Here is an 11,764-nt window from a genome sequence, read left to right on the forward strand (position 1 = left end):
AAGATTAATCTAGCTCAAAAACTACTTATTTATAATTATAAATCGACAACATTAATTTATATCAATATACATAAGGATTGGCCTAAAATTTTAATTGATATTATTCACAAACCAATCTGGTATTACTGGTTGCCTATTATTAGGTTTAAATTTAGTCGTATTACATTCTTGTTTCGTCTTATTACATTTTATCACTTTGATAATTATTGTAATTTGATATAATTATTATATCTAAATCTTTTATTATATTTTTTAAACACATTATTGTTTTTTTAACGCATCACCCTGTAACTATGAATATAGGGTAGGCGGGACTATAATCTCTCATCATAACATGGCCGCATCTTACGACGGTAACCATGGTAACTCCCCACGTTGTTCTAATGCCGATAAAGTAGAAATTCTTCTGATACAATACATTGTAGTCTTAATACGTCGGTTAATTTGTAAACATGTTTACCAAACGATATTTATCAGGTGCAATTAGAGACTATAACAAAAATTGATACTGTTCTAAGTAATTTTTGGATGACTTAGTATTGTTTCACAAATGTTTGTCGCCGGTTATATAAATAGATCTAAATATTACTATCGCACTTCGATAGTGAAGTTTGTTGAGAGATGTTAATTCGATGTTAATTTAAACGGTGAGTAAAAAAATTTTGTGTTTAGTTAATAAGATAGGGAAAAAGTTCGATGTCGTCGAAAAAGTATTCTATCAAACGGTTAGGTATTTGGAAAACTGAAATCTAAGGTTTTATGTTTAAAAAATGTTTAATTTAGGCTTATATTTTTCCAAAATCTATATTTATATTTTATACATACAAGTTATTATTTATTTAGGGCGTTTTATCGTAAATTCAATGCTTTTATCAACGTTTTTATCAACTTCCTGTTCTTTTATTTCACCATATCAAACTTTCGTAGAGGTTGTAGTATTTTGTATTGATTTATTCATAAACTAGATAATTTTAATAAATGTTTCTAATGTTTATTCCATACTTATTGAACGTACTGTATGCCGGCAGTCTCGAAGACGACGACAAACTAGTTTTACCCCTACTCTAAGTAGATGTACATAAATTTACCGCTCGATATGTGAACTTTAATTTCGTTAGTGACCAGAATACATGCTCAGTTTTTAATTTATCGTGAGCGTGATTAGTGAAAATAGAAGTAATTGCAATATTTTTTAATATTTCGATCATTTTCTAAAAAAGAAATTAGAGAATTTGCGTATACTAAAGGTTAGTGATTGTTATATACGTTGCTTTATCGGAAACTAACAAAATTTGGGAAAAATCTCCGCCACACCTCGTAAAAATTGATTGAATTTAATAGTTATTTGTTTGAAATTAATTAAGGACACCCTATATTGCTTCCTACTATTTTTTTTTATTCCCATCCACATTATTCCTGTCGTTAAAAAAATTGATTCATGAATTATTCACCACACCTCGTAAAAATTAGTTAAATTTAACATTTATTCGTTGGGTCCAATTTTTGATCGAAATTTTTTGTCATTTCAGAAATAATGTGGTTGTATTTACTATTTATATCGATAGTCCTGTTGCCAGTTATTTGGAAATCAAGTTCTTTAGGTAAAAAATGGATAAAATTTTCGATATATATAGCCTTTTCTTTCGCCGTTACACTTTTAATACCGATTTGGTTATTTAGGCCGAAAGACTACAGAAATGCATTGTAAGTTTAAACTTTACAAAAATACCATTGAAATATTTGTTCACCTCGTATAAAGACAAACCTACAGCACAGACCTTAAAATCATATTTAAACCTCCTATTATAACGATAAGAATCAAATAATACAATTATCTTGTTTACTTAGATATTTTTATAAAAGAAATTAGTTTCCTTAATCTTCAAAAAAAAAGATAACAAGTAGACATTTTTTTTTTACAAAAAAAAAAATCAGTCGATATCCTAACAAGATGTTTCATTCATAAATTTAATTATTTTAAAAGTCATCATTAAGTAAGGGAGAAACAGAACCAGCCGGCAACACTGGAAACCTTGAAACACAAGAGTATCAGCAGGCACAATGTTTGAAACTTAACAGTGTTGTCAGAGTGTAGTAATGGGATTCTAATCTGGGTAGAAATTATGGTTTTTGGTTTAATTAAGGTTATTTTTTTAGACTTCCCTCGGCTGGTTTTCGAGGTTTATGCAAAATATTAGGTCTAAAATACAGTATAGAAGGTCAAGAACATATTGTTAGAAATAGCGGCAGCGTTGTTTTGATAAATCATCAAAGTATATTAGATCTAATAGGTAGGTGAAAAATAATAAAATCCGTGGGAAATTGTAACTATTTGACAACATCGCATTTTTTTAATATTATTTTCAGTTCTGTCGTGCCTATGGCCAATTTTACCGAAATGTACGGTTATTTCAAAAAAAGAGATACTTTATTATGTTCCTATTGGATTGTCTTTTTGGTTGTGTGGAACTATTTTTATTGACAGATCTAAATCGTCGAATGCTCAAAATGCCGTTAACAAAACCGGCGAAATTATTAGAAAAACAAAGGTAGTTAAAAACATTGAATTTTAATATTTGCAATCATTAACATACTCGTATAATGGTGGGTGTAAAATGACACCAGCGGTTGCACAAAATATTTAAAAATATTTATTCGTTACCTCGGTGTTGCCAGATCTTTTGTCGACCTTTCCTCAAGCGACTAAAAAGTTTCTTAAAAAAACTACAACAAAATCAAATTTACAATATGAATTTTCAATAAAATGAAAAATTTTCATCTTGTAACTGACGGAAATAGATATCTTTCCAAGTAATTAATTTCAAAAAAGCTTTTACAAGTACAGAAATATCCATTGAATATAAATTTAAATATTTCAATTTCAAGAAAATCTTTGAACTCTGGCAACTCTGTAATTTATCATTTTTATCTACTTACATGGCTCCTGACCTCATTTCCCGTAGCTCCACGATGGAATATTATATTCTGAAATAATCGTTAAATAAAGGAATTTATTCCATTAACTTTTATGTATTAATACTTTATCTATGACTGTTCTTTTATATGTTCTGTGAAACTAATATGACAAATGACATGTTAACTATCAGAAATAAAAAAGAAGATGATTGTTATGACATATCGCTTTAACCTTAGAATGAACATTGTAATAACATTTTTATTAACAATTTGATTATTAATTAGAAAAAAATCAAAGAAATGTTTAAAAATTCATGAAGAAATCACTACGATTAATTTGATACACAATATAACAATGTAAGTATTACATTTAATACCACAATATCTCTACCAATCTTTAAATTATATTTTGCATTTTCTTTATTCAATTCAGACTATTTCCAAACAGTTATTCTTCAAATATATATTTGTGTTCACTAATTGTTTATATATTTCAATTGACCAATGAATATAGTTGTCCGTAGAATGTTTTATTTTAGTCTAGAGTATTAATATTTCCCGAAGGGACAAGAAATGATGGTCCCAAACTACTGCCGTTTAAAAAAGGCGCTTTCCATCTGGCAGTAGCTTCCAAATGTCCCATACAACCTGTAGCGGTATCCAGATTTACATTTTTGGGACCAAATAAATTTGAAGAAGGTATGTAACTACCTTCAGTTGATTTATCGATTAAAACCTCTCGTTTTCGTATAAGTATTGCCAATCTTTTTAAATTGAGCTCTTGTTAGCATAAAAACCCGATTTTAATCTCCCCAGTGACTTTTTTATCACAATTTTCAGGGGAAATTAAAATTAGAATCTTGCCTGCCATACCGACAAATAATTGTACAGTAGAAGATATTCCCAGGCTTATTGAAGAGACTTACAAGACTATGTCGGATAATGTAGATCAGCTTTCAACTACACCTAATTAATATTTAATATTTTTTATGATTGTAAATAAATTATTTTTACAAATTTTTGTTTTTATTGTCACCTTTTATATCCAAAAATGAAAATACGAACCAATAGACCTATCCGTTCGTTTTTTTTTTTTTAATCAAACAGTTTTGATTAGTTTATGTGTAATACTCTATTCATAGCTTTGTTTCGATGATCTGATTACGGATCAGTTTAGAACCGATCAAAAGTGCACTTTCATTGTAGTTCAAGGTTAGTTCAGTTTTAAATCGCCAGGTACAGTTCAGGGGTCACAACGATTTCATTAATTATTAATTACAAATCAGTGATAATATTTCTGATTCGAATGAATATAACAAAGCTATTATTTTGGATATAAATAAACATATTAATGATCACTTCAGTGTGATTGTAGATCTATGTCCAATTGTAACAATTAGATTTATGATCTAGAATTGACAAGTGAGCATAGAACTAATAAAAAATTAAGAATCAGAAAATCGTTCGGTAGGTATTGGAAAAGGTGAACTTTATTTTACGTTATTCTCTAGAAGCTTTTTCATAAACTATGATCCAATTCAAATATTTTTCCACTAAAAATTCACCTCCTTGGATCGAGTTAATTTGATGTTAGGAAGTGATCCCGATCATTTACATTGGAGTGATGAAACTGAACGAAGTAGTATACTACAATGACAAATGGCAAATATGACAGCTAAAGGTTTGTTTATATTTTTTTAATTTACTAACTATTAACCCCAGATATGTATTAATGTTTATACGCAGCGTAATTAATAGGATTCTAAGGTTTGTTATTTTTGTATTTATTATTATTATAGTTTTGAATTTAAAATTTTCGCCAAAAACAAAATAAAAGTCGAGTTGTAGGTTACAATTTGCTTTACAATTTATATCCCCTAGTTGACAATGTTGCTGAATCAAAGTAAACTTTATTTTTTATTTATATATAGTTATTATTTAAAATAATTCCGGTTTATTCAATTCATACATCTTAAACGCTCTTTCATTGGAAATAACATGTGCCCAAGGATGAAATAATGTAAAAATAAAAAACGTAACAAAATTAAATTAAAATTTATTTTAAAATAAATAAACAAAATTAAATCTTCTACAATTAGTTAAAACACAACATGAGAATAAACATTTAACAATAAAAAAATTGTTTTTCAATATATTGAACACTCAGCTAGTTTTTAAATTGTTTTTCACATTATTTTTTGAAGAAATTTCATTGACATTTTCTGATATCATTTTATAAGTTTTATCTATCAATTTTGGTATATCATCAGACGTACAACCTTCTGTAGAAACAGCTGGAAGAATTCTTATTGTTATGTGCCCTGAAAATTATTAGAAAACCATCAATCAACACCCCTAGAACCTCTTCACGTTATAAACAATGACTTAACCTCAATTTAAAGTTGATACATCAATAAAATCACGAAACGTTTACAAATTGAATAAAAAAAGACTAAAAATAATCAATTATGTACCTGAATCGAATCTAAATTTCCCTAAAAATGAATATCTAGACACAGCTACCGGTTGAATGGGAACTTTAGAGGCGATAGCTAAATGAAAAGCCCCTTTCTTAAACGGTAACAACGTATTTCCTAAATTCCTAGTACCTTCGGGAAACATCAATACACGAGCCTGAAAATACAAATAAACAGTTAAAGTTGATGAAAACCGAAGTTATAGACCAACAAAATCACCTTTCGTCTCCTAATAATTTCTCCAGTTTGATTAACAGTTGATTGTGCGTCTTTCGCATTCACCCTGTTTATAAAAATAGTTCCCCATAACCACGACGCCAAACCAAACGGTTGGATATAAAAAATTTCTTTTTTCGATATCACAGTAGAATTTGGCATTAATGGCCAAAGATAAGCCAAAACTAACAAAAAAAAAGAGTCTTTATTAAATAAATTGAATAATATAGAATTTACTCACCAAATAGATCAATAGCACTTTGATGATTTATTAAAACTACACAACCACTATCTTTAATTATGTTTTCAATTCCTTCCACATTATAAGAGAGACCATAAATTCTTTCGGTGGCTCTTAGAAGTGCAGCAGGTATTCTTAAAAAACATTACAATTAGAGTCACTTTTTATCACATTTTTTGACGTATTTTCACTTGTAATATCACTTCCCCGTATAACGAAATTTATTTATTTTATTTATTACATAAAACATTTACTAGATTTAACCACGATATAACTAAATCAGTATAAATAAATACTAAACAAACATTACTCATAACAATCTACTTTATCTATGACCAGTATTACTCCCACACAATTCTAGAGTACGATATAAGAGCAGAGCATTTATGTCTATGGTGTTGATAACAAGATGATTCGACAATTTGTTCTGATCACATTAGCGCCGTCTGGTGTTATATAAACCAACTATTATGCACTTAGAATGATAGAAAGTTTTAATGTAATTTTACTGTAGTTTGTAAATAAACTGCTATAATTTCGAATTGTTTTTTTGTTCCTTATCATAGAAGTAATTAGTACGTATTTTCGAGGTCTATAATAACTAGAATACTAGTTGAAACGTCAATGAGTTTATAATTGGAAAGTATGTCGTGAAACGTTACAAATCTACTAAATTCACATTATAAAGAAATATTTATTATATATTATAAAAACTTTATGAAACAAATTAATATTGTAATCGATAGAATCGAAAATAAATAAATAATTCAAACGCAACAATTCAACAAATTATAACTATAAATGACAGATGTTTTACAATGTTGCCACGTTTCATTTCTTTTCATTTCTAGTTGTTAGCATAAGATGAAATTAAAATTTTGAAGTGAATATTTTGCTAAAGTTGAGGATCGAAACGGCGAATAAAACGTATATATCCAAGGAATTGAATATCGAAATTTAAAAAATGTCAAATCTTTCATTATTACTCAGGAATCAACTAAGCATTTTGTTATCTATATAACAATAACATCCTGTATATGAAGTATACCTATAAATAGTAGTAAAATAGTTATACAATTTCCGTATATATAATTCGAATAGACACAAGGTAAAACGTATACAATGACGGGTCACAAATTTGAATATATTAGTCAGGTATTTAAAATGCGAAATAAATAAAATGTAAATTAGATATTTGACCGGACAAAATTTGTTGATTTTTGAAATATTAAGAAAACTTTTACGTAATTCATTCAAATATGTAAAAAAATCGATAACGCACAGAGCCGTATTTACATACTTACAAAGCGTTTTTACTATCACGGGGTTTTAGAAGCATTAACGGAATAGGTGCGCAAGCAAATATCATACTGGTTATCCCAAAAAACGTAAATTTCAATACACATCTCGCGACAGAGTTTATTTTCCATAATATTGCCAGGAATGTGATTAAAACTAGAGTGTAAAGTAGAAATCCCATATCTGCAATAAAAAACCACCACTGAATTTGTACAATTTAAAATTTACGTCACTAGATACAAAATTTATCAATTATGTTCCTTTATACAAACTTTTCTCACTATATTTTCAATACTGTTATGATATATTGTTGCTTTTTCATACTCGAAAATATCTGGTTACAAATTTTCAACAAAACAGATAAATAATTACCACAATACATATAATTACATTCAAAGGATTACTAATGGATGCAATTAAAAATGAAATTCCAAAACATTATTATCTAAAAGTACTCAAAAACGATGTTTTTCAATATATAACCTCAAAAATTTCACAGCCATGTTGTGATGGGCCGAATCCGACCCTGTAATCGGAAATAATAAAGTTTTATTACTACAATAAATAAATTCAAACAAGTTTTATCTATACAATAATTTATTGTTTTAAATTTGGTAACGGTATGTGTATAATTTTCGTTACTTCAAAACCCTTATTCAGCATCATCGCGAAACTATTTAATTAGTATTACTAGCAGAAAATAACCAATAAAAAAGTAAATATTGATTTTAAACGTTGCATAAATAGTAATTTAAATCTGTTTACGGCTATAATTAGTTAAATCATTCGTTTAATTACTTTTATTTAATAAATAAATCTATTAATCTTTACGCCTTTGTCATTATACAAGAAATTTGTAAATTTAATGATTCACGCTAATAAAATAACTGATTGGTATGTCTAGAGATGGGAATTTCTACTTGCACCTGTACGTGATTAAAAATAACAGTTTTTCTAACTAAATTCTACAAGTATAGAGATGGGAATAACGGTACTGATTTCATTTCGTTTTGAGTTCAATATTTCCGTATTAATACCGAAAATAAACTTAAATTGAGTAATTTTACAATAGATCTAACAATTACATTCGAACGATGTTGTTTTCATAATAATTTTTTATCGCAAATAAAAAACTGCACGATGATGTAAATCGTTGATATCGTTTATCGATTCGGCAACTTTATTAGCAAAATAAAGATAAAATTATATAACCAAAGATAAAAAAAAGATGATGTACATAATAAATATTTATAATATTAACCAGAGATTGTGATTTTTAGTAGTTTAACTAACCTAATTTGCTAAATAGAAAGGCTTGTTCTATATAATTACCATTAGAAGAATAATTGAAACTAAAAGTGAAATTTAAATTATAGAATAATTTAAAACGCTTATAATACAACTTATTTCTAATAAATACATAACATTACTCACCTTATTACTTTAAAGAACTTATATATCGTTCTAAAAAAATCGTTATTTAAATTTATTTTGAAAGAATAGTGTTATAACTTCACGTTTCATGTAGTTTAGAATTTGCACACGATAAAACACTTATTTATCTAACTAAACTACTAATAAAAACCACTCACTCGGAAAATAAATTGTCGATCTCTTAAAAAAGTAATTGTGCAATTCAAAGACATTCGCTTAACGCTTAGTGAGATGTTACAAACAGTGCAAACAAACTCAATGTCAAAGCGACTACCCAAAATGCTGGTATATATATATATATATGGAATCACTCACGAATGCGCGGGAACTATTAAAAATTGTATCTACACTGTTATTAATTTGTAATAAACAAAAAATATTGAGCTATTGTTCGTAATATACAACGAGAATAATCTAGATCACAAGTTTATTATAAATTGGCCTAAATAAAGGAACATTTATATTAAGATTTTTATCTTCTTTAAATTGTTTAAGCAATGTTGCCAGGTTTACTTTTTATATTCTACATAAATCATTCCACATATGTCGACGATTTTGATATCGTTTCTTATCATCTTCGTTGATTAATTTAATCATAAGTTATTTTTCAATAGCGTATTATCTAATAAATTTGTTTTTAACGGCTAGAATCAATTCAGAATTAATAAAGAACCCATAGACAAAGTAGATTATTATCTATGATCTTAATCTGATCATTTTTGGTGCTGTTTTCAAAACTTTTCCGCTTAATACAATCCATACATCAAAAATAAGTTATTTAGATGAAATTTCTGTGAAATATTACCAACGATAAATTAATTAACGTTTTAGAAATATATATTTAAGGTATAAGCTGTAGGATCATAGAAATATAGTACAAGACTGTGTTATTCGTATATTTTCTATGTTGAAAAGTTTTGCCAACTTTAGAAAGAAAAAGCCCCTGGTCCAAGATAGAGTATTTTAGTTTTACTGTACGTTGATTGGTGGCATGAGTTAAAGGAATAGAAGAAGTATTTGACAGAGATAACTAAATCTCATCGAATTCGCAGTCTATGATCGAGCTTAAAATGGCGTCATAGTTGATATTAATGGAGACATAATTTTATGGATATACCTCGTATTTGAATCAGTTGTTAAAAAACCACTATTTTGTTGGAAATAAGAAAAATGGCAAACAACCAGAAATAATTTTGTAATATTACCAATAATAAAAAGAAGTTTTGTTTTAAAATCGTTTATTTAACGTGTATCTACAAATATTAAATAAATTTAATGTGGGGTAAAAGTTGAATCTTTTCCATATTTTTCTTCCCAAAGTTTGACATATTCTTTTTTCCTCTGTTCCCTTCTGGCAAAATATTCAGGATATTGAGCTTTTTCCAGAGGATGCCAGTAGTCTAATACCCAATCCGGAGGTGGTACTTCTCTTCCATAAGCTACACCTCCAGGAGATTCGGGAACTGTAATACATTATTCCTATAAAAACTTGTAAAGCGACATAGACAGAATCATAACTCACATTTTCGTGGGTGCCAGTGTTGTTTGTCGAATAACTCAGCTTCTCCTTTGGCAATTAAATCTTTAGCAATTCTGATATCGGAAATTTTTTTGTTTTCGTCGAATCTTTGTCTCATCAATACAGCGTAGTATCTGTAAACTTCTCTAAAAAAATAAAAGCAGTGTATAAATTATATAACATAATCTGATCTAATATTTATATACCTACGATCGTACCAATTTTCTAGCATGCGAAGAGACCTTTTATACAAACTTTGAACTCTCGCTTTATGAGTTATCAAACCCGTTAAAGAACCCGACATTATTTTATATTAAATAATATTATTTAATTAATATTATGACACTGACACACTACATATGATTATACGTGACAATTGACATTTAATTTAACCATAGAATACTTGTATTTAGAACAAGTCAATAGAGAAATATCATAATAATACAAGTCATAGAAAAACTTGTAAATTGAAATTATAGCTTCGAATTTTATTTTATTAGTGAATTTTCAGTGATGGAATAGTAAAAATTGTCATTTTGTTTTATTTTTCTCAACTTTTTAACAAAAACGTTGTATGTTATCATTCTTCTTTTTTATTCTTGTGTGTCTTTTGTCAATACTGTCTTTAATCAATAATAAAACGTGTATGAATTAATAACTAGAAATCTAAATAGTCATTATATACCGACCAAAAGTAAAATAATCAAAGCCCTGCAGATATAATATTTCTTTTGTTAATATTTTTATTTATGCCAGCAGTGATCTAAACCAGAAATAAAAAATTAATTTTACAAGGAATAATTTACATAAACCGTCTATAAAATTAAGGGTTTGCGATGTTCCAAATAAGGACATATTTTAATTAAAATAATCATTTATTTATAAAGAAACCAATTTCTAAAAATATTTTTATTGTTGTGAATTAAAGAAAATAACATCATCAGCTGCTATAGCTGTTGTTGTTCTCGGTTTTCCATCTTCACCGCGGACTTCTCCATAAGTAATTCTACCATTAACGTGAACTCTCTGACCTTTCTTTAGGTAATTGAGTATAGTTTCTCGAAGACCTGGTTTAAAACAAACTATTCTATGCCATTCAGTCCTTTGCATAAATTCGCCGGATTCGTATCTATAATTAGTATGTGTTGCTAAAGAAAAAACTGCAATCGGATGTTCTTCTGTACCTTTTTTCTGAGGATCTGCCCCTACTCTACCAAGCAATTGAACTGAATTTATTGCTTAAATAGAATAGAGAACATCAGTACGTAATTAATCAAAAATATTAACATTATATCAACAATCAATATGCTCGATTAAAAATTACACAGACAAATAAACAGTTAATAGGAAAATTGTTGTAAAACGTGAATAAAACATATAATATAACAAAAAACTGTTTAATATTTGTACTAACTTTTTTCTATTCTGGCTGGTTCCTGTGTACTAGTTGTAGCTTTACGAATTATATCTAAATACAATATCGGTTTCTTATTTAACATTGAAGATATACTTTTTAGGGCCTAAAATTAAAATTTGTTAATAATTAGAACGCTTATTAAAGTCAGTAACAAACCATTTTAAAGTAAAAATCAGATCTTAATAATTTTCTACCGCCTAGTTTATTTCTTCTTCTTTTTTATTTAAAATCATATGTCAAATACA

At 27.7% G+C, this 11,764-nt stretch overlaps 4 protein-coding genes across 5 annotated transcripts; 1 reads left to right on the forward strand and 3 right to left on the reverse strand.

Annotated features, from left to right (window-relative positions):
- The first annotated feature begins 382 nt into the window (after positions 1 to 382).
- On the forward strand, positions 383 to 3,933 carry LOC130445522 (1-acyl-sn-glycerol-3-phosphate acyltransferase alpha-like). Of its 2 annotated transcripts, none has more exons than XM_056781183.1 (6): positions 383 to 647; positions 1,530 to 1,704; positions 2,158 to 2,291; positions 2,368 to 2,549; positions 3,456 to 3,615; positions 3,757 to 3,933. In XM_056781183.1, the coding sequence occupies exons 2-6, from the start codon at positions 1,535 to 1,537 to the stop codon at positions 3,888 to 3,890; spliced, it is 780 nt and encodes a 259-aa protein (XP_056637161.1). In that variant the 5' UTR covers positions 383 to 647; positions 1,530 to 1,534; the 3' UTR covers positions 3,891 to 3,933. The 2 variants fall into 2 exon arrangements, with proteins under 2 accessions (XP_056637161.1, XP_056637162.1); XM_056781184.1 differs by lacking the exon at positions 383 to 647 and adding an exon at positions 1,027 to 1,247.
- Positions 3,934 to 4,812: 879 nt separating this feature from the next.
- LOC130445527 (1-acyl-sn-glycerol-3-phosphate acyltransferase alpha-like) lies at positions 4,813 to 9,046 on the reverse strand. Its single transcript, XM_056781188.1, has 7 exons — positions 8,742 to 9,046; positions 8,584 to 8,613; positions 7,155 to 7,332; positions 5,851 to 5,984; positions 5,613 to 5,794; positions 5,391 to 5,550; positions 4,813 to 5,237 (listed from the first exon to the last, which is right to left on the reverse strand). Exons 3-7 carry the CDS (start codon positions 7,328 to 7,330, stop codon positions 5,080 to 5,082), a joined length of 810 nt encoding a protein of 269 aa, XP_056637166.1. The 5' UTR covers positions 7,331 to 7,332; positions 8,584 to 8,613; positions 8,742 to 9,046; the 3' UTR covers positions 4,813 to 5,079.
- A 757-nt stretch (positions 9,047 to 9,803) lies between these two features.
- On the reverse strand, positions 9,804 to 10,476 carry LOC130445529 (NADH dehydrogenase [ubiquinone] 1 beta subcomplex subunit 9). Its single transcript, XM_056781190.1, has 3 exons — positions 10,309 to 10,476; positions 10,106 to 10,248; positions 9,804 to 10,046 (listed from the first exon to the last, which is right to left on the reverse strand). The coding sequence occupies exons 1-3, from the start codon at positions 10,404 to 10,406 to the stop codon at positions 9,856 to 9,858; spliced, it is 432 nt and encodes a 143-aa protein (XP_056637168.1). The 5' UTR covers positions 10,407 to 10,476; the 3' UTR covers positions 9,804 to 9,855.
- A 479-nt stretch (positions 10,477 to 10,955) lies between these two features.
- On the reverse strand, positions 10,956 to 11,728 carry LOC130445528 (single-stranded DNA-binding protein, mitochondrial). The gene is made up of 3 exons (XM_056781189.1): positions 11,676 to 11,728; positions 11,517 to 11,622; positions 10,956 to 11,340 (listed from the first exon to the last, which is right to left on the reverse strand). The coding sequence occupies exons 1-3, from the start codon at positions 11,676 to 11,678 to the stop codon at positions 11,012 to 11,014; spliced, it is 438 nt and encodes a 145-aa protein (XP_056637167.1). The 5' UTR covers positions 11,679 to 11,728; the 3' UTR covers positions 10,956 to 11,011.
- Between the last annotated feature and the right edge of the window lie 36 nt (positions 11,729 to 11,764).

Source organism: Diorhabda sublineata, chromosome 6 (genome assembly GCF_026230105.1).
Source record: "Diorhabda sublineata isolate icDioSubl1.1 chromosome 6, icDioSubl1.1, whole genome shotgun sequence".
NCBI lineage: Eukaryota > Metazoa > Arthropoda > Insecta > Coleoptera > Chrysomelidae > Diorhabda > Diorhabda sublineata.

Bases quoted from the DNA above. Each gene is read 5' to 3' on its own strand.
- LOC130445522 (XM_056781183.1), top strand. From the start codon at position 1,535: ATGTGGTTGTATTTACTATTTATATCGATAGTCCTGTTGCCAGTTATT. The intron at 2,550-3,455 runs GTAGTTAAAAAC...GTTTTATTTTAG, and splicing joins AAATTATTAGAAAAACAAAG to TCTAGAGTATTAATATTTCC. The intron at 3,616-3,756 runs GTATGTAACTAC...CACAATTTTCAG, and splicing joins ACCAAATAAATTTGAAGAAG to GGGAAATTAAAATTAGAATC.
- LOC130445527 (XM_056781188.1), bottom strand. From the start codon at position 7,330: ATGGGATTTCTACTTTACACTCTAGTTTTAATCACATTCCTGGCAATA. The intron at 5,985-7,154 runs GTAAGTATGTAA...ATGTTTTTTAAG, and splicing joins CGTGATAGTAAAAACGCTTT to AATACCTGCTGCACTTCTAA. The intron at 5,795-5,850 runs GTGAGTAAATTC...TTTTTTTGTTAG, and splicing joins AAGTGCTATTGATCTATTTG to TTTTGGCTTATCTTTGGCCA.
- LOC130445529 (XM_056781190.1), bottom strand. From the start codon at position 10,406: ATGTCGGGTTCTTTAACGGGTTTGATAACTCATAAAGCGAGAGTTCAA. The intron at 10,249-10,308 runs GTATATAAATAT...TTATTTTTTTAG, and splicing joins GAAAATTGGTACGATCGTAG to AGAAGTTTACAGATACTACG. The intron at 10,047-10,105 runs GTGAGTTATGAT...AATGTATTACAG, and splicing joins ACACTGGCACCCACGAAAAT to TTCCCGAATCTCCTGGAGGT.
- LOC130445528 (XM_056781189.1), bottom strand. The intron at 11,341-11,516 runs GTTAGTACAAAT...ATTCTATTTAAG, and splicing joins ACCAGCCAGAATAGAAAAAA to CAATAAATTCAGTTCAATTG.